We start from the raw sequence: 25,059 nt of genomic DNA on the forward strand, positions 1-25,059 counted from the left end.
ACTAATTTTTCTCTTCTTCCTGAACAGAATGCAACGTCCCTATTTTGAGTGGCAGGTGTTGGGATACTCATTCTGAACATTTCCTGTAGGAGTGTTTGCGTAAAAGGCAACCAAAAGTGTAAACAATGGAGTGAGTTTTAGGCAGCAATGCTAATGAATCAGTCAAGGTAGTTTGATGAAAAGGTTCACTGCCTCTTACTGAAACAGGAACTTCTCTGAGCAGAAGTGGAGCAGGATGAAGCTTCCTTCATATCCTACAGGATTATACAGAACCCCCAACCATGATAATGCTTTCAATTTAGAGAGTGATTTTAAACATAATGGAAAGAAAGTTTAAAGTGTTGTCACATTCTCTGGTGCCTATTTTTGAAGCAGAATAATTACAGAACTTCTATGGTTATGCTTTGTAACAAACAGTCAACATTAATTAATGCCAAAAAAACAATGGCATTCCTGAGGAATTACACAGTACAGATACATGAACAGGAAAAGACATGATTAATGTTGTTACACTGAATCCCAAAGGCATTAGCAATAATATACTGATTCCCTGTTAAATGCAGTGATTTTCTTTTTTAACTCTTGTCTTCACACTGCGCTGGGAACCTGTCACACCATCCTATCTAGAATGACATGACTGTGATGGTGGGGGCAGAGACCCAATTTGCCACCATCTGTGGAGCTGCAGGATGCTCTTCTCCACGTAGCTGTCTGGGTGCAGTAGCTGGGACACAGTAAGAGGCAGACAGATCCCTGCCCCTGTGCCCTGTTCCTTCCCTCAGGAGAAAGCTATTCCACTCAGTCTCCCTGCAGGGCATTCAGAAAGGGAAGGAGGCTGTAGCTCTTTGCCTTCTGGCTTCTCAGGAGTCATCCATGATCCGATCCAATATGCAGGATATAAAGCTCTTGACTTTCCTTACATTGGGTAATAGTTTATCTCAAAGTAGTCCTACTGCTTTCCACAAAAGTATTCACAGGGTAAGGGCCATTCCTCATAAGAGAAAACTGCTGTGATACTCCTGTCAATTAACTAAAGAAAACCAAGAGAATGTGATCCTCTCAGCATGCTCAGTTTAAATATTTTCATTATTTTGGTAAGAGACAATACAATCAAATGATCCACTCAGTCATATTAATCAACCTTACTATACAAGACAAAACAATCCTTTCTTTTCATAGAGTAAAATGCTGTGCAGAGAAAAATACAGCCAATTCATTTAGTATATTGTTAATATCTGCCAAGCACACTCAAGGAATTGGTCTAATATTTGTTGATGTTCTGTATGCTGATGACCTAAACAATTTACCGAAAAATAATTAACAGTTGTATATATTTTTAAATATGAAGTAAAATACTGGTGTAATTACCTCTGAATTTTAAAATTATTTTAATCATATCAAAGATACTGTAATAAACTCAGAGTAGATTACAAGGTATTTTAAAACATATTCTGATAAATAGTCTCTAATCTATTTTAGATTACTTTTGTAAGAAAGAAAGCACAGATCACACAAGGAATTCTGAATTATCCAGTTGTTAGGATGAAGATCTTTATGGACATGCACACTCAGAAAAAGTATGCAAGTACGTATACATGCATTTTAAGGTTTTGAATAATCCCATTACAGGCAACGCTATCTATAGCAGTTCACTGCAATAAACGCTGAAATGAACATAGTTGTGTTGTTTTGTGTTTTGTTGGTTTTCTGGTTGTTTAAATGGCTAGAACTGTTCATGTGGCAATTCAAAAGCTATGATACCCGAACACCTGGAGTCTCTAAAACACTGTTTTGAAGACTACTTTGGTTGCTTTTGGAAGTACCAAGGTAACCATGATTAGAAAGTCCTTTAAATTACCGTAAAATAAAATAATCAATCAATTAGTTCATAGCCAAACCAGTAAAACTGACTAATGACACTATTATGTACAAACCATGAATACTATATGTCAGTCTCAAGCAAAAGTACAGCAACTATGCACAAAATTTAGGAAAAATGCAAGATTTTAACTGAATTATAGAGGCCCACGAAAAAAAGCTTTGGAAAACTTTGAGGCTTAACAATACCATCATATTACCATAAGTTTATGATTGAATTTTATGTGTATACATCATAGCTTTCAGTATACTGAGGCGCTCTTTTCCTTCATTTTCTTTTCCTCTGCATAGACTGCATTCAAGTCATAGGCACCACAGCAGGTTTAACATGTTCTAGTCCACTTGTTTAAAACTCATCCACTGTCCATTCTGAGTTAGAAGTGACCACTGAACTTGTACTGCTGAAGAACCTGACTAAGTATATTCTGAAGTGTTCCAAACACTTCTCAAACACCAGAGCTCACCAGCAGCAAAGGCAACATAACTAAGGCTAGGTTAAGACAATAGATGCACCTGATTGTGTTCAAGGAACTGCTCTGAGGAACCTTCTGTCTGCCCTCCTTAGCTGAACCTGGATTGATATTTTAGGGATCATGAAAAGTTTCAGTCTAAGTACATGTCTGTTTTACCACTATCTTAATATTGCCAGATCTGTGAAACAAAGACCAAAATCAGTATAAGACATATCTACTTAGTATTCATGGCACACCTATTGTACATACACATACGTGGGCACACACATGGATGCATTTTATTCAAGTATATGTAAGTCTTTCCACACCAATTTCTAAGTTTATAGCTCAACACCTCTCAAGTTAGTTTCCAATACAGACATTTCAAGTTTTACTTTTTCATCTGCTATTTTTCGTATTTGATGAGAAGAATATGCATGACTGAAATCTATTTTCTATATTACTGTCCTACTCATGTTCAGTCAGTCAGGGTACCAAAAATTCCTATCAAGGAGGAATTACCAGACATGCAAATGAAACATACAACATTTCCCATCTGGCTACTGATGTTTGTAAAATAAAATACATGCAAATTCAGTGAGAAAGAGGGGAAATTTGTTTTAACAATCTGACAGAAACTGGCAAATGTGGTGCCATTAGCAAGACCTGTCCTGTATGTGAAAATATTACTGCAGGTAAATGTAACTTGGTGATTAACAGTCTTTTTCACTGCTCAAAGCTTTCCACTTTTTGTGCCCTGTAGAAAAACCAACTGAAGTCACAGCTCTTAACAGAATTTATGGATCTGAGCCTAAATAAGCAAAAAACACAGATTTTTTTTCCTGTATCTCTGGATGATATCACAGGTTTGTACATCCCCAAATATTTTCTGGGAAACTTCTTTTCTTTATATACAAGCTTTTTATAACTGTGTTAGAGACAGTAGTTTCTCACAGAACTTCCTGGTCTGACAAGTTACTATGCACTCAGTTCTTCTATTCCTCATACCATCTGAAAAAGAGATGAGGACTAAAATGAAACAAGAAATCCCCCAAACTCTTTTTGCCTCATCTAATTGGTAAGTCCCATACAAATGACTTGAAGTAGCACCTCTGCTTTGTATGCATTGGCTCTGAAGCCCCTTCTAGCACATGTCTAGGGACTGACACCAGGCACCATTCGGTATCTAAGCGTCACAGCAGACCAAGCTGGACAGCCAGGGCAGAGCTGCAGTTTGAATTCTGGAGCACATTTTTCATATAATTCCAGATTCTTTAATTACCACGTTTCTCAACAAGACAAGTTACATTCTTCCTTTGAGTGATGTTGTGAACCTCTTCTGAGGTAAAATTCAGACTTGGGCTTGACTAAGTCAATCTGTTCTGGAGCACTGTAGATAGTCCCCTATCTCTATCACCTCTCAGCAGAGCTTCGTACTTTCAGTTTTTAAAGATTTTTTATTGCTCCTCATAGTATATATTTCCTTTTCTCATTGTGGGACATCATTGCCACTTCCTCTTCACAGTCTTTGTTTCTGCATTCGCCAGCTGTATTTTGGGATCTCCTAAGCTTATCATCACCTCTTGCAACCTTGTGGAACCTCTTCTGATATAATCAGACAAATCAGTCCACCCAGAAAATCCACAAAGCTGGATGTGACTCCCTTAACTACTTCAGTATGCTTTTGAGAGGAGTGCACAGAAATGACTGTCTCGCTCCCTGCCAGAATCTACAAACTACAGTAAATTATCAATCACTGACAAGTGGATTCTCCTCCAGTGCCTCTCACACCAGTCCTTATGAGGAATGGCATCAAGAAACCAACTCCCTTCCCTAGGAAAGAATGCTGCTCAAGCAGCACCACAGCTCTTCAATGGCACCTTCCTGACACTGTTGGTCCTAATACCTCTTTCTAATTTACTCAAACTCCATGAAGGGTTAAAATATGGCATATGTTAACAGACAACACTCCTTGCTAACAGGAAAGACACGTTGCTGTGGGGCTCAGATCTCGGCTTCTTCTTCCCTGCAGCTGTCCCTGTATAGCAACTAATTGTATCCACTTGTTTAACCTCAGGGATAACGTCTGGAGGGGACCAAGTGCCACAAGCGTACTTTTTTTTTTTAACGGTCATTTCCTCTCTGGTGTAACTTGCATGACAGCATGTGACAAGCAGAAATTAATGGGGACACTGCTGTGCCAATACCTCTCGAATTGCTTTGACACTGGCTGCAGACTGCCTGCTTGGCCACCCAGCCAAGACCTCACATGAAATGTGGCAAGGGGCCCACAGCTCTATTCACTAACAAGCCAGCTGGTCAGTGATTAGAAAGCTAAAACAATACTGTGCACATACATCAAGAAAAATGCTTTACAAACAGCTTCGGACTTAGGAGGCAAAGTCTCATATAAGAGTAAATCTGTAAATTTATCTTTGGGACTGCTAGCTTAAACTAACATTAGAGGTAACACAGAAGGCCCTGGAAGATGACTGCCCCACTTTGTCACCTAAGCATAAAAAGGGCTAACCTGAGAACAAAGACTAACCATCTTGATGTGCTTAGAATCATGTGCAATCAGCTTAGACCACATGGATTCTGGTCCAGAGGAGCATTCAAATTATGTAAATACATACAGATTTATTACAGACTACTTTTCCTAATGGTCTATCAACACCTTGGCAACATTACTGACATTTCTACAGAAATTCTCATTGGATTTATCTGCAGTTTTTATACTGACTTGTTAATACATTGATACATAACAACAAAGGGTGAGACTTCAGAAGTATCCCAGGGGATTTAGATGATCAGATCTCATACAACCAAGGGAGCTTTGTACCTTTCAGCCCAGACTTTTTTGAAAACTGTCAAATTCTTGGCTAGACACAAAAGGCTCAAGAAGATTGTTCCTTTAATTTCCCTCTTCAGTTGTTTTTTTAAATAGTAGCCACTAAAAATGCATGGGCTCTTGATGAAACACCTGCATGGCAACAAGAAAATAAGTTATGTTTTTTTTTAAACTGAGAAAAAAGCAGTGAATAGGATCCTAGAGATCAGAAACACAAACATCATTTAAAATCAATATGACTTGGGCACCTAATTCCTATGGCTTATTTGCAGTTATAAACTCATTTCAGTAATTTTTGTTTAACGGAAAACTTATTTAAATATTATAACACAGGTTTGATAAATTTCCTGATATATAAGGAAATGTATTTTGTGGCGTACACAGATATGTAAGCGCTCAAGGCCTTGTAAAAGAGACTGGAGAGCAGAATCACTTTTTTGAATTAGAAACTGGGGTTACTGAAGAATTTGGACTTAATTTTGAGTGTTTCCACCACGAAAACTTCGAGCAATTTAGCATAGTCATGAATGACACTTGTACACTGAGGAAGAAGATGGCCTCATGTTAGGCACAACCAAAGTCCAACAAAGTCATGGGGACTCTATCCATCAATTTTCAAAGACCTGAGCTGGTCCCACTGCTTTTTAATATTTCCATTCTCCTCCCACACTCAGTGAAACTAACAGGACCTTCAGAGAGATGCAGCCAATCTTCTCTGAGACAAAAATGTCAGCATGACACCAGACATCAAAATACTGCTCTTCTCTAAAGTTAGATACTCTTTTAATAAATAGTTATCATAAACGTGAAGACAGAGGAAAGTGAGAAGACAATCCCTTCCTAATCTCTCCAGGGAATACATAATAAATAAAAGCTCGGTTGTGTACTTTTTAAAAGTCACTTTTTCATTTTTTTTTGGCTTGTAATGTACTTGCACAGCAGAAGAAATGTGATGCTTGTCAGTGCTGTACAATGGCACAACACTGGGGTCTATTACTACCTGAGTCACAGGAGTGCATTTAACTTTGCTGCTTGTCTTGCTCCATGCTATAAATTTAGGGATAATGGTTAACTAATTCATGAGTGTTGCGAAGATTAACTGGTTAATGTTTGTAAAGAACTAGAAGTTGCTTTCAGTTATAAAGGCTTAACAACCTTCAAGAAAATCAAGGATACACAGAAGAGGAAAGATTTTTTTATATAATTTATGGGTAGAAATAGGCTTCAAGAGCCAACAGGGGACAGTGGCCTACTGTAACCAGTTTGCCCAGGAGCTCCAGTCCAAGAACTTTACATATAATTTTGCAATGTTGTTAAAGCATTGCTTGAGCTCTCAAAATAGTCTTCAGGATAAGAATCTTACTGATGCTTTACTACATCCTAAATTAAAAGTACAGGACAAGACAGTTATTTGTAGGCAGCACTCAGCAGATTGAGTTGTTCTGTCTACAGCAGCAGTTCATTTGCAACTCTATTAAATTCAATTAAAAAAAGAACAGTTCCTGAACCAACAGCTTTGCAAGGGGAACAGGCAAGCATGTCTTCCTATAGACAAGGCGTAAAGAAGAGTTTGCAAGAGGAATTGAGCAAGTACACAAAGGCTTTTGTTTTCACTGAAAGCACGAGAAGTTTGCAGGTAGGACCAGACTATGGGAATGCCTACATATTCCATTCCACTTACATGGTCTATCACTTTCTCCTTTCTTTTCTTATTTCTTATCTTTTCCTTTAATTCTCTCTTCATGAGCCCTGTTGCCCTTCCCTGCCTCATCCCCAGTTCTGACTCTTCTCATCATGCCTGCACTGCACCTCATCCCACTCAACCATTTCTTCCCACAACAGCACTCATCCTCAGGACCTGTGGCCCTTCTCCATCTCTTTGTGTTGCTGCCTCCCACAGGCCAGGTGATAACTGAGCAAGGTAGACCATCATTAGATGGGAGCTACTAGCATGCCTCATCACTTCATCTCTGGATTTCAGATACAACAAAGTGCAGCAGGTAGTGATGTGACTGTGATGTCTGCTGTGGCTGTAGTGGTGGGAGACGGTCCCACACATCTGCTGAGTCTCTCCAAAGTGACATGTGCCACAGCCCCTCCAGTTCTGAGCAAAATGACAGTGATTTACATTAGAACAAATTAGTATAAATCTTGCCTTGTTCTCTTTTGAACACTTGACTGATTCTAAAAGTAGGAGGCATCTTCAACTAGCAGTGACACAATGAACGATGGACCTAATTTTTTCTTAATGTTAACACTATAGACAAGAATCAGCCCTACTTTGACAGTGAGGGTAAAGGTCTAATGTGACAGTCAATAGTCTTCTGGAGTGGGGAGAAGATGGCCTTCCATGTTTCACAGGCAGAGGGTATTTTCTTCCTTTCTCCACCTCCTCAAATATTACACAAAACAAATTCTAAGAGATCTTTCATAAAAACCCAAAGGTATGTTAGCAGTCAGTGTGCAAAAAGTGTCAGTCAAGGGAACAAACTGCTTCCATGAAGATGTACCTTTTCGAAGCAGCGTCACAAATGACGCACATGCAAATGCACGTTGTGACAAATGCAACATTGTTTCTCAAAAAGGTAACCTGTGACAAACAGAAAAGCGTGCTATTGATTATGTAATCCAATTGGGAAAATAAAACTATATATCATCTTCTGTAACTTCCCTATAACCATTCATGGAAAAGCTGTGAGAATAGAAGCAGCTACAATCCAGACAACCTGGACCACTTATGTCTGTATGTTGCTGAATTGGATCCCAGAAAGATAAGTCTTTTGTTTTCTCTCTCAAAAACAATGAAATAATTGCAAATCATACAATACAATATCAAACTCCATGTTATTCCAAAATTACATTCAATTAGTAGAAACAAACTGTATCTTCAGAAGGGCACATAAGAGAGGCCAGGGATCACTATCAAAGGACTCCTGTTTTCTTTTGTTTATTAAATAGCAACTGTATTATTTACTGCAGCTTTGCAAGCTAGTGAGCAGCTGGGTCTAACACATTTCCATGCTGTGTAACCTCTCCTTATGCTTCGTTAGATTTCTTATCAGGACCAGAAGAAAAGAAATCTCTCTGCTATGCTTTTCCTGTGGCAAAGGAAAAAGACAAGATGATGACTTTCCAGCTCATTGCACTTGTACAACGTTCTCATCAATCACCATGGGATAGGTCTTTGTTATTTTCATTGAAGGACTATTCTTAGTTTTCTGTCACAATAAAGCGTGACTCCACTAATTAGCAAATCAAGGTTACCTCTACCACATTTGCAAAAGAACAAAATGCAAACATAAGATTAAAGCTACTTCTGAAATATTTTCCAAGGCCCCAGCTTCTCAGAGATAAACCTAAGTCAATCTAGGTCTAAATTCCTTTCACTGAAACAGAGGTTAAAGAACGAAACACTTAGATCAGATGATGTAAGGAACCTAACTAACCATTTCATCAAGAACCAAAAGTTTTCTGCTTGTTTTGCAACTTTCTGCTCCAGAAACCAAACAGAGAAACTGTGGTTTATTTTTATATTAAACTTTCTGTCAAGTATGCATCTCTCTGCAGCTTTGGTTCACTACAGCCCATGCAGCTTGGCCTCTAATCTCCTTTAGCTATGTCTTCAACAAGCCCTATAGACATCAGCAGGAATTATGTGAGCAAACAAAAAGAAAGAGATATCTTCTAATCAAGGCAAAAACCATAATAAAACATGCTCTGTAAGATGTCTCTCCTCCATTAACTTCATGTCTTTATATGTATTTTTCTTTTTGGTCTGTGTTGTTTCTCACGCAAAGACACTTATATACAACATACTACCATAATAACAAGTATAAGGCTAAGAAATTGCTGTTGTTTTTAAGTCTCGATTTAGACATTTTTATTTAAATTACATGAAAGATATCTGTACAGTCTTTCATTAACTGCATTTTACATTTGTAATATCTTTTGGAACCATTTCCATTAAAATGCCGACTCTGGGTTTGGATTGCAAGTATTTCCTTTGTAATACTAAGGGAGGAGTATGTTACTGTCAAAATTTCTCTCTAAAAAGTCCTTGCTAAAATATTTACCCTGCTTGTCAGAACAGGAATATCTGAATTTAGTTCCAAATGAAAGAATATTTTAAAATGAATCATAAACTAGATGTGAAAAAGGCAAAAGGCTGCCATTCCAGTGCCCCTTCCCTGCTGTAAAACTAAATGAAAAACAACCCTGCATTTGCATCCACAGAATATCGTAACGTTTTGGAGTCTTCTCAGATTCCCTAATTGCAGTTATGCAACAGAACTATCACATTCTAAAACAAAGGACAAAAATTCATCTGCTGAATTTACTGGCTTGGAAATTAAATGCTCTGGCTAACATGTCTTCTTGCTTATTTCTAGCATTTAAAGTTATAGTGCAATGTTTTCTATTGCATAGACCAAAAAAGTGGGACATTTTAGAATACTTAGAATTTTTATGGCACTGTTTTTAAAGTCACATATTCGGCAACTGTGAAAATTGTTGAGCAGCAACTGTTTTAATTAATTAAAATGGGAAATTTCATTAATTATTAACCCACTAATTTCAAAGGGCCCTTTAGGGTATAATACACTGTTCAACATTAATAAAGATAGGATGTGATGGCATCTAATGAGTTGGTCAAAATGGTAAAATAAAGCTTCTTCTTGTAAGTGGGTATTCTCAAGCGTCATTATTTTCAAAGAAGGCAAATGGGATATTCTGTGGCCGGAACTGTTATGATACTAACGAAAAAGAAAATAAACTCGCCCACCAAACCTTGTGATCCTTGGAGCCCTTTTCCATTGCTGAGTCAATTTACCATGATGACCAGCTATGACACATTCCTTTGAATAGTCAGGAGTCTGGTTCCGAAAGCACAGACATTGCTTACACATAAGTTTTTGGGGAAGACTACTTCCTTGCTCTGACAAAACATTTAAACACAAGCAAAACACATGTTAATGACTAATCTGAGACTATGGAAACAACAGTTTCAATTCTTCTTTGCTCTAATCTTGGAATTCATCACGTCAGTAGCACAAAGTAACAACTGATTCTCCCCTATTAGCTCCTCTAGTGCAGAGTTTTTCAACCTCGCTTCTTCTAATACTGAAGCAATCTATAGACATAAAATTAAGCAGAAGCTTAAGTGCTTTGCTGGAACAGCGCCTTGGCACCCTTTGGGGTTTCTCCTTTGAGGTCTGAAGTTGAACGAGAAGGCACAGGTGTATATTCCAGCATGAGTTTAAATGTTTTATGTGTACTGACATAAGTGGCAGTACTGTATAGCTGTAATAGTAACAGAGAAGTATGAAGAACCGAAAATAATGATTTATGAGTCTTTGGATAAGGTTTCCAATCCAAAAAATGAAGGACAGCGTTGATCTAGGAGCTCAAACCTTTGTTATTTGCTCCTCCTTAATGGCAAACTGTTTGGTGCTTTGCATGAAAGCAAATGCAGGGCTTCTTGCTAACTGCTGCTAATAGCATTGCCCCACACTCACCCCTGGAGGACCCCTAAGAATTCCCCAGTTACACCACTGAAGGATTTGACCCATAGTTTTGCTATGGAGTACCAACATTGACAAATCCTACAAACTCATGCCTGCTTTACTAAAACCACAAATAAATTAATCATTTAAACTGCTAAATATTTTCCCTTGCTGCGGCACCGAGAACAAACAGTATTTTTTATTCCACTCCTGTTTCCATTCTAAATTTTCTGTCTTCTGGCACCTGCTTGCAAATTGACTAATAATCTATGTCTTTATTGGGAGTTCTTAAAAAGGATGTTCTCAAAATGGAAGGAAGCTCAATTTCACTTTGAAACCTGAGAAACTTGTAACATGAACCATACGCTGATTACAGGGCACTGATATATAAAGGAAGCAGTTGTGTAAATGTGTGAAGTGCCTGTGGTAGGGAAACAGCAGAGTAGAGGAGAAGCACTGTTTCAGACAAGTAAGGCTGTTGTAGGACCAGATTATCACAACTCATGTTTAACAAGGTATTGTGTAAAGGCCAGCCAAAAAGGAGGATCTGTTATGGTGTGCACTATATAGTCAAGGGTTTTCACAAAACCTCTACCATAAAAGCACACAAATAAAATGGACAAGACAGACCCCAGGTGGAGAAACAGAGTGACAGTTCCATGATGTTACATTTTTATGGGAGTAGACTCAGGACGGTATAAGCAAAATGGAAAGAAAAGTGACAGCAAGAAAAGTTCTGGAGAGAGGGAAGGAACAGATGAGTGCTTTACAGCATAAATACAGAGTAAAAGCAAGCTGAAAAACAAAGGTTGAAGGGAAGGCAAAGAACACTGAGTTGAAATCACTGAAAGCAGCTATCAGTGTCAGAGGTTTTGGCTTTGGTTGTCTCAGCAGCTGAGTGTAGCCAGCTGATGCCACTGGCTGGAGCTTCTTTGCAGTTCGTGTCTGATGGCCCAAGGACAAAAAGCAGGGAGGAACCACGTCTGCTCTGGTATCCACAGGGGCGGGTGGGACAGAGGCTTTCCATGTGTCTCTGATCTGACACACTGTGTAGGAGGGAGAGGCAGCCTTGGCTGAGTCTCATTTTATTTTCCCCCTATGACTGTAACAGCTCAGCTGTATCTGGTGACGAGACATTGGATAGACTCTGGGACTCAGCAGATATATGTGTATATGTGTGTGTGTGTGTGTCTGTACATATATATACACAAACACATGCACACACATATATATGTGTGTGTATCTGTATGTCCAGCATGCCTTCTAGTGTATACATGTATAGACAATATATACCAGACCACCCCATAGGCACAGGAGAACTTGTGCTACCCACTTATGCATTTATGTACTTTTGATGCCTCTATAAGCATCTGCATTGCCAATCCTGGCCTCTTCTGGCTCACACCTATTTTGAGAAAATGAACTTTGTAGACAGTAGAGTGATGATCATCAAGTTTCCCTTTCTCTCAGTTACTCAAATAGCAGTAATTTTTCAGCAAATACATGAGAGTACTTTTACAATATATATTTATATATTTATGTGTGTTCATGTGCCTACATATTAATAAATAATAGAAAGACTCTAAAAGCTAACTTTATGTTCTACATATGAAAACATGTAATACCAAAAAATTCCATCCCCATTCATTTGCATGGGACTTTGCTCTCTGGCATAAGCCAAACACATCTGCTACAGAGGAAAAGAAACAAATACAATGTATCTTGATTAAATCAATATGCCACTAAAGCAAAACACTTCAAATTAATTTTTACTGTGGGATATAATAACCCCCTATTCACTGGCATAAAACTGCACATACAGCTAGTCCAGGAGTATCAAATTTCTCATAAGGTGGAATAAATAGTTTTATGGAAAAATAACTTATTTGATTATTATATTATCTTTTATTAGTTATGAGTTGTCTGTGGACAACTTTTGAATTATTTTACTACAGCTCTATAATTGCTGTGAATAAATACAGACACTTTGTGAGTATTCTAGTATAGGAAATCTGAGCTGCAATAACTTGGGTTGACTGAGGTGAGAAATGTATCCTTTTTTTTTGTTCCAGATCTTCTGAGTTTGACCCTCAGAATCCAGAGTTCAACAAGAAAAAATATGTTGGCCAGTTTTCCCAAATGTCTACCTTATCACAATTCGTGTTATTCTGTCTACTCTTCTCCATCTCTGTGTGCTTGTTTTGGGGCAAAGTACAGCTTTTGAGTGTACTGCATAGGGTCTGATTTCCTTCCAGTACCAAAATTACTATGATGAAAGTGATTCTGATCTGCTGCCTCAAAAATCAAGACTGACACTTTGAATGTCCTCTACCTCACCTCACACCTGCTGTAGTCTGACCTTCAAATTACTTGTCAAAAGTAACATATGACTTGTAAGCAAAATTTAGAACATGGGTAAATCCAAACATTTCAGTCTATTGTTCTGCCACTGCTTTATGTGCACCATCAACTGCAACAGCTTTCCCTCAGTTGCTTTAACTGTGGCATCTCTGATAAAAAGAAATACTTTGAAAACATGAGTGACACTTCTGCTGATCACTGAGGCAGGATGTACTTGCAGAGCAAGTTGTAACTGTGCACTACCATCCCAGGAGACAAAGGAAAGCATCTCAAAAATACTCCCCACTCTGAGGAGTTGCCACTGGCTTGCTGTGGAACAGTACACCACTGTCCCTGACATGCTGCCTTACAGCTTGGCCCCACTTCTACACCTGCTTGAGCATTATTCCTACCATGTGGTCCCCTTCTTTCTTTCAGTGTCCTCAAAGCACTTCACATAGTAACTGGTACCACACCAATGTTCCAGTAGCAAAAATAACAGACATTAATAATACGAGAGTATGTCAAAGGAATCCAGAGCAGTAAGATCCATAAACTTTTTTATGCACCACATCAATATCCAGCTCTGCTCAATTAACAGAAATTAAATCAGCTGATAGCAACACTTCTCTTCCAGTGTTTCTAATACTGTAATTTCACAATGACTCCATCATAAATCCTGTTCTACCAAGGGCTCAATGTCCACCCCTGCACACAATTCAGAATCTCTTTAGTTTCTTAATTCTCTTTGACTTTCTGAATAAAAATGATTTCTGGCCCTCCGTCTACTGAAAACAATAGCTTCCTTCTGACTTCAAAAAGGATGTTTCCCTTAGGGCCCTACTGGACTGCACTGCTGCCTTCAGAGTTTGAGCTACAAAAGAAAAGTAGGTTGAGATGTCTATTTAGAGACTCCTTGATAGACATTATTTCACAGTGACATTTCTAACTCAGTGTCATTGTTTTGCAAGACTAAAATTATTATTTCAGGCAGGTTGCTTTCATGCATTATGCTACAGTGTTGCTTGACTGCTTTCCAAACTGGAACAACTGAAAAAAACATGAAGTGCTCCAATGATTTTAAATTACGCTAGTCAGGACAGAGTGATTTAAAATTATTGGAGTGCCTCACAATTTTATGAGGTCTCAGTTTGCAAGCAATGGAGGTCCTGGGCTACAGCACTGCAAAAAACAACTATACATTATCATCAGATTGAAAAGGCTTGCATTTGGATTTGGAAATGGTAGGGATTTGGAGGTATTTAAAGCCACCATAATAATATTTGTGGCTGTACACTAACAGTAAGAAGCCAAAGAAGTAAATGTTTGGATACGACATGATATTGCATAACATCCTGTGCGCAGCAATCTCTTTATTCACAGATCATGACTCCTCTAAACCCTTGGGTCAGCCTGTATATTGCTACCTGCTACCAGTCACAGGAGATGTGGCTGTCTCTCTACATGAAGCATGGTATGGGAAAGAAATTATGCCACCTGCAACAGAGGGATCCACCACTCTTTGGGGAATATCCACTTTTTAATGTTTAGTTCCTTCAGAACTACCATTTCTGCGGGGAACCTGCTCTTTCCTGCCACCTTTTCATGGAGTCGTCCAATCCCCGGTAGTAGAATAACAGAGAAAAAACAAAAAGATTTATCCCACAGTGATGTATCAGTTCAGCCCTTTTTATTTATAATGGCAACTCCAGTTTCTGACATGGATTCAGAATAAAATTTCTTGCAAAATAATCCACAAAAATTGACTCCTTGGCAGTTGTAAAAGGCCACCATTTCACTGAAGCTAATGGATTTGCACCTCTTAGTATCAGGGGAACTGGTCCATTATTTGTATACTCTAAACTCCTCACTAAGTTTTGCTTATTTCTCTACCACAAAAGTACTGACAGGAAAACATTAGTAAGAGCTCTTCTCTTAACATCTTTCTTATTAATTTGAGCAGGTTCTTTTTTGAGTGACTTTTAGCTTTGATGCTGTTCAATACAGACACACTCTGAAGACTCTCAGTACTGGCGAATCTGTTTTCCTGGAATATCTTGTTTTGTTTTCAGAATTGCATGACTGTGTGACATCTGCTCCACATCTCATACGTGATCAACTGAGTAGGTACAACCATGGCAGATGGCTGATGAGTCACCTCACAACACTGAACACTGGTTTGCTTTCTGAGAAGCAGCATCTTCATATTAATTTTCTAAGAGTCTTGTAAAGATGTGATTAGTCTGCCTGATTTGATAGCAGGTAATGTAAATTGCAGGAAATGCACAAGGGTACATCAGCAAGATTTATGACTGGGGCTAATATTTAAAAATTCAATTTATGGGCTACTTTCAGGTAAGTCCACAAAAGGAAATTAGATTCACTGCTATACTTTCTAAATTTTAGGCATCTAAATACAAAAATCTGTGTTTCGGAATCAGATGGATATCTAGGCTTCCTATGCAAAGAAGAAACTGAAACATACTCACAGGAGCCATTCACTTGCGTGAGGAACCAGGACACAACAGAGAAAAGCATTCACATTAAACCCTGCTCTCACTGTGATTTGTCTGCCCTGTTCAAGGGTGGGGGGAATACTGTGAAGATTCATAGATCACAGACCTGGGCAGAAGGACATTCCCAGTTCTTCCAACATCCCATGATACATAACGTTTGCATCTGCTATACTACAGACCTTTGTTCTGTTCCCTCCTCTGCTGACTGTCAGAATGAACCAGGCACAGCCCAGTTAGCACGTGTAGCTTGAGTAGCCTAAATTCTGATGAACTCTTAAGAAAACCATTGCAAGAAGCCACAGATTTACTTGCAACGTCACTACCTTTCAAAGTTAACTTTGTTCATTACTAAAATTAAAGAACCTCAGAAACAGTTTGTCTCCCATCTAATTCTTACAGTCTCTTTGGACTGCCAAAACAAGATGACTGGAAGGAACTCCAAAGAACTATTCCTAAATCCCTTACTTTACAGCTCTATATACCAAGCCATCACATGCATGGATTAATTTAAAACTAAGTATTATTAAATACATTGCAATAGCTTAAATCGGTAAACATCAACTTGTTTGTACATGCATGATTTCCATATTAAAAATGTCACTAGTTTTACAACCATCACATCCATATAAAAATTATTTAGGACAAAAAATACCATCCCAGTTTCACAAGGACCACAACAAAATGTGACTACACAGCTTAAACATGCTCCAGTCCCAAAGGCTAAAACATAAAAATGTTTTAGTGGTCTGTTAACTATTTTTTAAAAATAATCCTTTTGTGGCAGAGACGTGTGATTCCCATTTCCACTACCCTTATGTCAACTAACAAAAGTTCCTAATGAGCCAAGTCTGTCAGAGGCTCAACTGCTAACATCATTAACGTTACAAAGGACCTGTACAGGACTAACATCTGTTTTTGAAGGAAACTGAACTCATACCTTTCATTTCCACATAAAGTGTCCTAAAGTTAGAGTATCCCAGGAAGAAAAGAAGGGAGGAGATGATGGGTAGAGAGGAAAAAAGGAAGATGTTGTCATTACTGATTCTGATTCATGCCATATGGAACATATATTAATCAAGGCTGACAGAGGAAGCCAGCAAGGGTAAGCATGACTACAATCCAGTAGTTACAAAGGCTTAATAATTAGATTAAGAGCTGAATATACTTCTCTTTCAAAAGTGAACTTCCAAAAATATTTTGACTAGTGTTCTCCATCCCACTAGACCAAAGTATACTCCATTAAAAAATAATGGAAGGGCTTCAGCAGAAAAGATTTAAAATACCTCTGTCCAAAATAACCTAGAACTTGGGAGCCAGAGCCAGAGCCACACAACTGGACTAGTGCATTCATGCCCCTGGTGACAGGAAGGGGAAGTGAGCATGCCTGCCCTACATCCTGGGTACGTATTCCCACTACCAGGCAATGTCTCATAGGAAAACTACTTCTCTTCTATCACGTTATGGGCACCCATCTGTATCTTCCTAAAACACCCTCTGGGGTGACTCTTACTGCAGGGCTATAGGCATTAGAAAGCCATTGCTGAGCAGCAATAAGACAAAAGCACTAGCTGTATACAAATGATCAATACAGTTAGTTTCTCTGAACTGCTACGATTTGACGACTACCTGCAAAACATAAAGGAAATTCTTAAAACGGTACTGGTGTTACTCATATTCTTTGAGAGTTGATAACTGAAAACCCCAGCATGCTCCAAATCAGCAAAAGCCAAGCCTCTCTTCCCTAAGTATTATGTAATGATGGTAGTTAATTCACACAGGAAAGATCTTTTGGGGCTGATACTTCTCTCATGGTAATTTTATGTCATTCAAGTTCTACTAAAAACTGTTGATTTTACACCATGGTGCCAAAGGGGTATATTAGATCCTTCAGCATCAAGCTATCCACAGCTTACTTGGCTCATTTGGCACCTCTGTGTTGCTGACACATACAGAACTTTAACAGATGGTCTTACAATACTGGCAGTTGTTTTGTACTGTGCTAGCAGTGAGGGGAAATACTCTACACAAATTGTCTGCAATTCTGGAAAATAAATGAAGTACAAATCCATATTAACCTCAAAAGCCAAACTATAAAAAGTCAGATTAGTCATTTAACGATGTATGTGCTCTGGGTTAAATGCTCAGCTGTTACGAAATGGGAGTATTTCCCTGCAGCCAGAAGAACTGTTTTGCTTCAGTTTCTACCATGAATATCCATAAAAATTCTATCATTTGAAAGGCATTAAAATGTATTAAAAATAAGCCTTGAGACCCTTCCTCATGTGATCAACCCTGACTATCAGCAAAAGTACCTCCATAAACTGGGTGTTTTGACATAAACCAGGAAGCAATAGGGTGCAACTTAAGTTAACTGTATCTCTTTTTTCCTGTGCCAAAGAGGATTCAAGAAAAACCACATCAGCTACTGTGCAGATGTTGAAATCAACAATAACAACTGAGTAAACAGCAATTCTACATTTTTCCACACCCATTTAAAAAGAGCTGAATTTTACAGACAGCAATTTCACTGGCTGCAGTGGAACTTGCACTTTACATAAAAGATCAAAATTGCTCCTCCTTGTTTCTGTATGGCTAAATTTTCTCCTTTATTGTGCCAAATTATCAGATATAGCAACTGCATTAACCTAGTAAACCATGTATAATGAATAGTGCTTTACAAATGTTAGCACAACAATGTCCTCCATTAGTATATAATCTCCATGAAATGTATATTCACACATACATATTATGGTCTAATAGTACAATTTCAGAACAGGACTTTCAGAAATCACAAGTACTTTAATACAATGCTCATGTCTTCTATTTCCTTTAAATAAAAGCTAGCTCAAAAGGTATTTCAAACTGAGATTTCAGAGGCTTGGTAATTCAGTTCCCACCAATTTCAATGTATTTAGTTAGATAATATGCCAGGCACACTGCACATTATTTTCACAGTGTTAAGTTATGTTGAAATACAGTTCACTTAGGTAGCTTCAAAGTCCTAGGAGGAACTAGAACATTAATAGCATTATCATAAATTAGTCCTACAAATCCAATAGGTACATTTCAGTCTTCTTCTGAGACTACATCAAAGCTGTATCCATTTTTCAAAAATTTTATTTTATCCACTAGGGTTTGATAAAGAACATGGCTGCTGGAACTGACTGACTGATATACAAGTGACTCGGATACAAGTGAATAGATCTTTATCTGTTTTAGCTCTAAATTTATACAGAAAGATCAAACAACTCCTAAGTTTGAAGCTGATGAAAAATTATTAAAACAACTAAACTTCAGATTGGTTTCATGTTTTCTTTTCCTTCCTCAGGACTTTGCCAGACTAAGATGACACAGCATACTTCCACAAAGTACTTATACAAGTGCAAAATAATCCATTCTCTGAAAGCATACATTATTTTTCCTCATGAAATAGAAACGTCAAAAGACATGTTAAACACACAGAGCCAAAATGAAGGAACATCAATCCCTCTGCATCTCTTTCCAGGCATAAACTTTCTGTCAAACATTTCAAGCTCTGATCCTCAATATGGCACTACGCTGTGAAATTCTCAAGAAAGAAGAGGCGTTGGTATATGTATTTTACTACTAATAATGCAAGCACATCCTCTCCTGGGAAAAAGTCCTCCCTTACAGATGTACAATATGAGATAACATGACAGGAAAATGTCATGATTATACTCTCGGTTACTGAGAGCCTTCCCAGCTTCTACAATGACTGGTCATGAGTAACTCTGACCTTGAGCCCATTCTCTACAGAGCTCATCACAGGTCCATGATGAACATTTCTCGCTCTTGGAACATATAGAAACTGTTCTGGCAATAGGGACACGACATGAAAGTAGTTGCTTTGGGAAACAAAAGGCAAAGAGATAGGAGCACATGATTTATTTTATCCATTCTAACAATATCCAGCACTCAGACACCTTTTAAGGAAGATTAAAGTAGTCTCAGCCTAAACAACACCAGAATCATCTGCCTACAGCTTCAAGCAAAGGTCATTTGAAAAGACTTTACAGAATCACAGAATGATAGACTGGGGTGGGGTTGGAAGAGACCTTAAAGATGATCTAGTCGCAAACTCCCATGCCACAGGCAGGGACAACTTCAATGAGATCAGGGTGCTCAGAGCCCCATGTAACCCGGCCTTGAACACTTCCAGGGATGGGGCAGCCACAACTTCTCTGGGCAAGTGCCTCACCACTCTCAGAGTAAAGAATTTCTTTTTAATATCTAACCTAAACCTACTCCCTTTCAATTTGAAACCACTTCCCCTTGTCCTGTCACTACATACTCCTGTAAAAAAGTCTCTCTCCATCTTTCTTACAGGTTCCCTTCAGGTACTGGAAGGCTGTTAAAAGGTCACCCCTAAGTCTTCTCTCTTCCAGGCTGAACAATCTCAATTCTCTCAGCCTTTCCTTGTAGGAGAGATGCTCCATTCCTCTAATGAACTTGGAGGCCCTCCTCCGGACTCACTCTAAGAGGTCCATGTCCTTCCTGTGCTGGAATGCTACATTTTGTAAAACAGTAGGAAATTGGGAAATCTATAAGACAAAAACCCACTAGTGTGGCATTTTTCACAAAGAAATTTTATCTGTTAGGGAATACAGATCTTTGTGCTGCAATTCATGCCCCAAGCTGGGCACTAGTCAGTTTTGGTATAACAAAATCCTATGGAATAAAAATGCAGTTTGTCTTTCTGATTCATCTCTGAAAATATCAAAAATTTTTCTCCTTAAATACCTTTATAGTTTCAGTAGGCACTCCAGGCTCTGGAACTTTATCCAAGTAAGTAGTTAAGTCTTGATCCACATGTTCAAACACTAATGTTAACTTAGTTTCTCTGTCTGTTCGTGACACAGTGCACACATCAAACAATCTAAGAAGGAGAAAAAAAAAGAGGGGTTAAGTATACAGGAATCACTGCAAACATACATACCTTGCAGCTCAGGCATGTCTATCTAAATTTTTTACAGCATATAGAATGGAAAAAAGAGCTTTCCAAAGGTAGACCAATCTTTGACCTCTTGATTCATCAGATAACTGCTGATATATGAAAAATACCATTTTGGTCTTTCATGTATGGATTCTGAAATAGGATTAAGAATTTATCAGCTGTTCAATGTAAAATAATTACATGAAAACAAAATTTTTTTTGGACACAGTAGCTAGAGTTAATACAGAAAACTACTTGACATTTACCCACATTCTACGCTGCAGCACTTACAGTCATTAAAAAAAAGGCAAGAAACATTTCTGAGAAAAAATACAGAGTTTTTGCATGCACCTTCAGTTTCTTCTCACATAACTCCCATGTTCACCATTGCACAACTTTGTAATTAAATCTCCTTTGTCTGAAACAGATTTTTTTTTTGCCCATTACTCTTTTAAATTCCTGGATGCAAGGAATACCTTCAAAATCAGGATATAGTTTGGAAAAAACCTTTTTGCATGAGATGTCACTACTTCTCTCATCACTTCCTGTCATTCTTTTACTAACTTCTTTATCATTTCACATTGTTGCACAGTATCAAACTAATTTACAAAGCTCTTCATAATGCCGCATTCCTACCCGATTTTCTATTGTTTTTGTTTTTTAATTAGGATTCCTCTCATCTTCTCCACTTCATCTAAATACCAGTTTTAATCACTGTGTTATCTCCTTTAAAATCATCTGCCCATCGTTCTATGCTTCACACCAATACTCATACCAGTGACTTTCACCAGCATTCCTCAAGTCCCACTTCTACAAAAACCCAATAGGAAACCATCTAACAGCTAGAAGGATGTTTCTTCCCTGCTCACATACTCTACTAATGTGTTTATTCATTTATTTCACATTGTACAGATCAGATTGCTTTCTCAAGCAAGGCAGAAAATCCATCACTACTTTTACTAGGTGACAGTAGATTTAAAGAATGAATTAATACAGTTATTAACAAATAGGTCTGTACAGTTAAACTGAAGAATCTGATAACAGACTAAAACTATGGCTTATTTTTTCAACATCACGGCAGTGGTGCTGTTGTATTACACGTATCTTTCATCCTCTTACTTAGAGTAACTGCTTCCTTACTTTGTCTGAAGAGCAGGATTTCTGGTGACATTATCAAGTAATGTTTCTGTAAAGGGTGTATATGCAGGCTCTCAAGACAACTGATCACACACAAAGTCTTGTGGATCCCCGCTTTTCACACAGGACATCTGACAAAAAGACTGGGACAACACTTCATAATGAGTTTTTACTTCTTACCTTAAATCTCAATAGAGAAGGGAAGACTAGAATTGACATAACCACCTGTGAAGGCTGTAGTTCAAGTTTAAGATGGCAGTATTGTTCACTTGACATTTACCATGTTAAGGCTGTGCTCCCACTTCAACAGCATTTCCTAAATAGTCTTTGGTCAGACACTTAAAAATTATTTATTAGCCATCGTGTTTTGAAAATGGATGCATGCACATTCCTTTTAGCTTAACGAAGCTTTTTAGTGAGTAGTAATTTGGGAACTGGAGTTCTAGAATATGGAGAGACTGTCACACTACCTCTGTCAGAAAACTAATCTGTCCTTAATCTGTAATCATCACACCAACAGTTAATTAATTCATTATTACAGTTAACGGAGTGACTGTAACAGAAAATATCTCAGTATATTTCTCATAAAGAGAAATACTGTTCTCCAGGAGTCCCTCAATGGGGTGTACATGTTCTGCACACAGTAAATCAGCTTTGTGAAAAGTCACAAAGCTTCCTGAAAAGTGAAATTTGCTGGTATTTGGCTGGAGGTTAATAATCTGCAATATATTTATATAAATCAATGTGGAATGTAGCCGGACTGCCTATAACCTCAACGCATGCAAATAGAGAGGAGCCAGGCAGGTCTGAACATCTGAACATAAACACTGGAAAATATTTCCAACTGTATGATTCCTTTGTGTTGACCTACATTTACCTAAAAATGTTCTAAACCATCTTTTTTGACAGGTATTTAATACAGTGGCAAAAATAAATTTTCAACTACAGCAGAGTTATAATTCAAGAAAAAAAGGGAAAAAATATTTCACTGTATTAAAAATAGAAGCAATATGTAATTTCCAACTCACTGTGGAGGAAAACATGGATTCTCTGTTTAATTCTCCTGTATGTGGCTTATTTTGATTCTAGCATTTTCTGGCAGAGCAAAATAAGGAACCCTGAGGAGCACAGTTCTGGTTACCTATTACTGAGTAATAATATTACCACTGAGTAATAGCATTATCTTTCCTTTTTATACACTCTTTATGTGAAACTCTAAATGCTGTACTGTTAATCATAAAAGCTCCAGATCCTGCACTGGGCTGGGTAGAAACACACCGTGTTTACTCACAGAAAATATAGCTGCTGCCTCAGAAAGATAGTAATTTAAAGCATAGCTTATATGAACCCAAGGTATTACGAAAAGATAACATGTGGCATTGCTCCTGCTAATCATTCTGGAAATAGACAAAGACACAGCCTCTTTATTTAGTAGTTTCCATACGAGTACAACTATTTTTTATAAATTATGCTCTTTTACATCCACTGTGAGAAAATCACCCATAAAGCTGTCTTCTTTAGCTAGGAACATCTCTGCTGCCTACAGTGCACATCTCTGAAGTCATTTCCTCATGATTTTCTGTATGTGGTGGGTTAGCATTGTATCTCATTGCCTCTCTGAAACAGGCAACGGCAAAAAAGGCCTTTTATTTAAAGAGTTACTATGTGGACACTGTCCTGAGTGAAGTAAACATACCTCAATTAATACAGGATTTCCATATTGAATACTTTGTAAACATAAGCCCTGCCCTTCTATTGTACTTACAAAAGAAACGTTTGAGTTATTTGATTAAAGTAAGATCCGCTATGGGAAATCCTGCAAGTATTTAACAAGATGTTTGGCTGGGAGTCATACACCGCCCGATGTGTCGGTCTGAACTGGAACACTGCTCAACAGGCACTTAAGGAGAACCTGTGTTTTAAGGCAGACATTTTTTCAAGCTAATTGTACTAAAGTAACAGAAGCTTATCAGCTACAAATCTCTGTCTTTATTTTATTTTGTATGTCTAGTGCCTAGTGAATCTTATTATAATCTAGCAGAATGCTTGCCTTCCTATGAAAATACTTTAGCCATTTTTGCATGCAGAAAACCAGATAACGCATCTTGAAGTCTTCATAGCTTCTTAAAACATGTAACCTGACAAATGCCATCTCAGTTCATCTTCACTTTATGACATGAATGCCTAATGTAAGAAAAGACAGTTATAAAAATTCCTTTGAAAACTACTGAGTCTAGTGATTGGTACTAGTTCAGTAACTGACACCAGGAAGTCCCTAAATGTTACTGGACTTGGTCTTGAGATGCTCTGAGAACTGCTATGAAGCTTCTCACATTCAAGTGGCATAAACATTTTTTCCCTGAGCAAATTGAGATAACAGTGATGGAGATCAGGCCTACAAACCCAAGCCACCTGCAAGAAACACCAAAAGACAGATCTGACTGTGGGACCTTAAAAAAATGTAGGACAATTTCTCCTGGCTATTGTCAAACAGATGGAGTGGGCATGTCTGGAAAACATACTGGATCATAGTCAATAGGAAGACCAAAAACTGGATGCTTGCTGCTGATGCATCCAAAGGGTTACTGTCATTGTTACTGGAGGACTAATACAACATGAACACATATCCCCACTACGATCACTCAGAGCACTGAACAAAAACATGGTCCTTGCCCTCTCAAGATTTCTAATAATCTGCATTTACTTTAATCTTCTTTGGAACAATATCTTCCTAGGGAGTTACTTCCCAGCTTATGCATGAGAGAGGAAGAAAACTGGAGCCATTGATTTACGTGTAGCAGAAATGTTTAAGAAGACTGTGGTGAGGGAAATAGGGGCACAGTAATATGGTACAGTTTTAAGATTTCACAAGTCTGAGCAAAGATACAGATGAAAAGAGTTTGGTAGTCTTAAGCTAAGTCTGAAAGGTATTTATCCATATGACAGAAAACCAGTACAGAACTTAGGTAGTGACAGTGTAAATGCAAACTCTACAAGATGGAGATACCAAGAGTATCACGGACCATGATTGAGGTTCATTGCCCAATATCCCAAATATGGGGAGGGGCACTGGAATAGCTTCTGCTTTTACTGCCTTTGTCTCAGGTTAATCCTGGGAGTTCGTAATTTTAAAGGGCACAGAAAATTTCAGCCTCTCATACCTAAATGTATTGAAGAATGACAGTCAGGCATCTTTTTAGTCCCAATTTCAGCAGCAGCCTTAGACTCCTGTGTTCTCTGGAAGTCAATCAGTAGCAGGCACCCTGTTCACTGCAACCTCATAAACTATGTATGCCTTGAAAAAAACCACAGTTTTATCCCAACTTTTAATATTAGCTACCTTTTCCTTTCTTGCTTTTGAAGAGAAAAAAGACTGCAGACAGACTGGAATCACAAATACCCGATGTATGGTAACAAAGGGGTCGTAATT

At 38.1% G+C, this 25,059-nt stretch overlaps 1 protein-coding gene across 4 annotated transcripts in view; it reads right to left on the minus strand.

The window, feature by feature from the left end:
- Nucleotides 1-25,059, minus strand: part of CDK6 (cyclin dependent kinase 6) — a 135,810-nt gene that overhangs the window by 84,727 nt on the left and 26,024 nt on the right. For all 4 annotated transcript variants that reach the window (XM_071560702.1, XM_071560703.1, XM_071560706.1 and 1 more), the window contains one exon: nucleotides 20,300-20,435. In XM_071560702.1, coding sequence (XP_071416803.1) covers nucleotides 20,300-20,435 — 136 coding nt within the window. The remainder of the gene's footprint in view (nucleotides 1-20,299; nucleotides 20,436-25,059) is intronic.

The sequence above is a fragment of the Pithys albifrons genome, chromosome 7 (assembly GCF_047495875.1).
Source record: "Pithys albifrons albifrons isolate INPA30051 chromosome 7, PitAlb_v1, whole genome shotgun sequence".
Taxonomy (NCBI): Eukaryota; Metazoa; Chordata; class Aves; order Passeriformes; family Thamnophilidae; genus Pithys; species Pithys albifrons.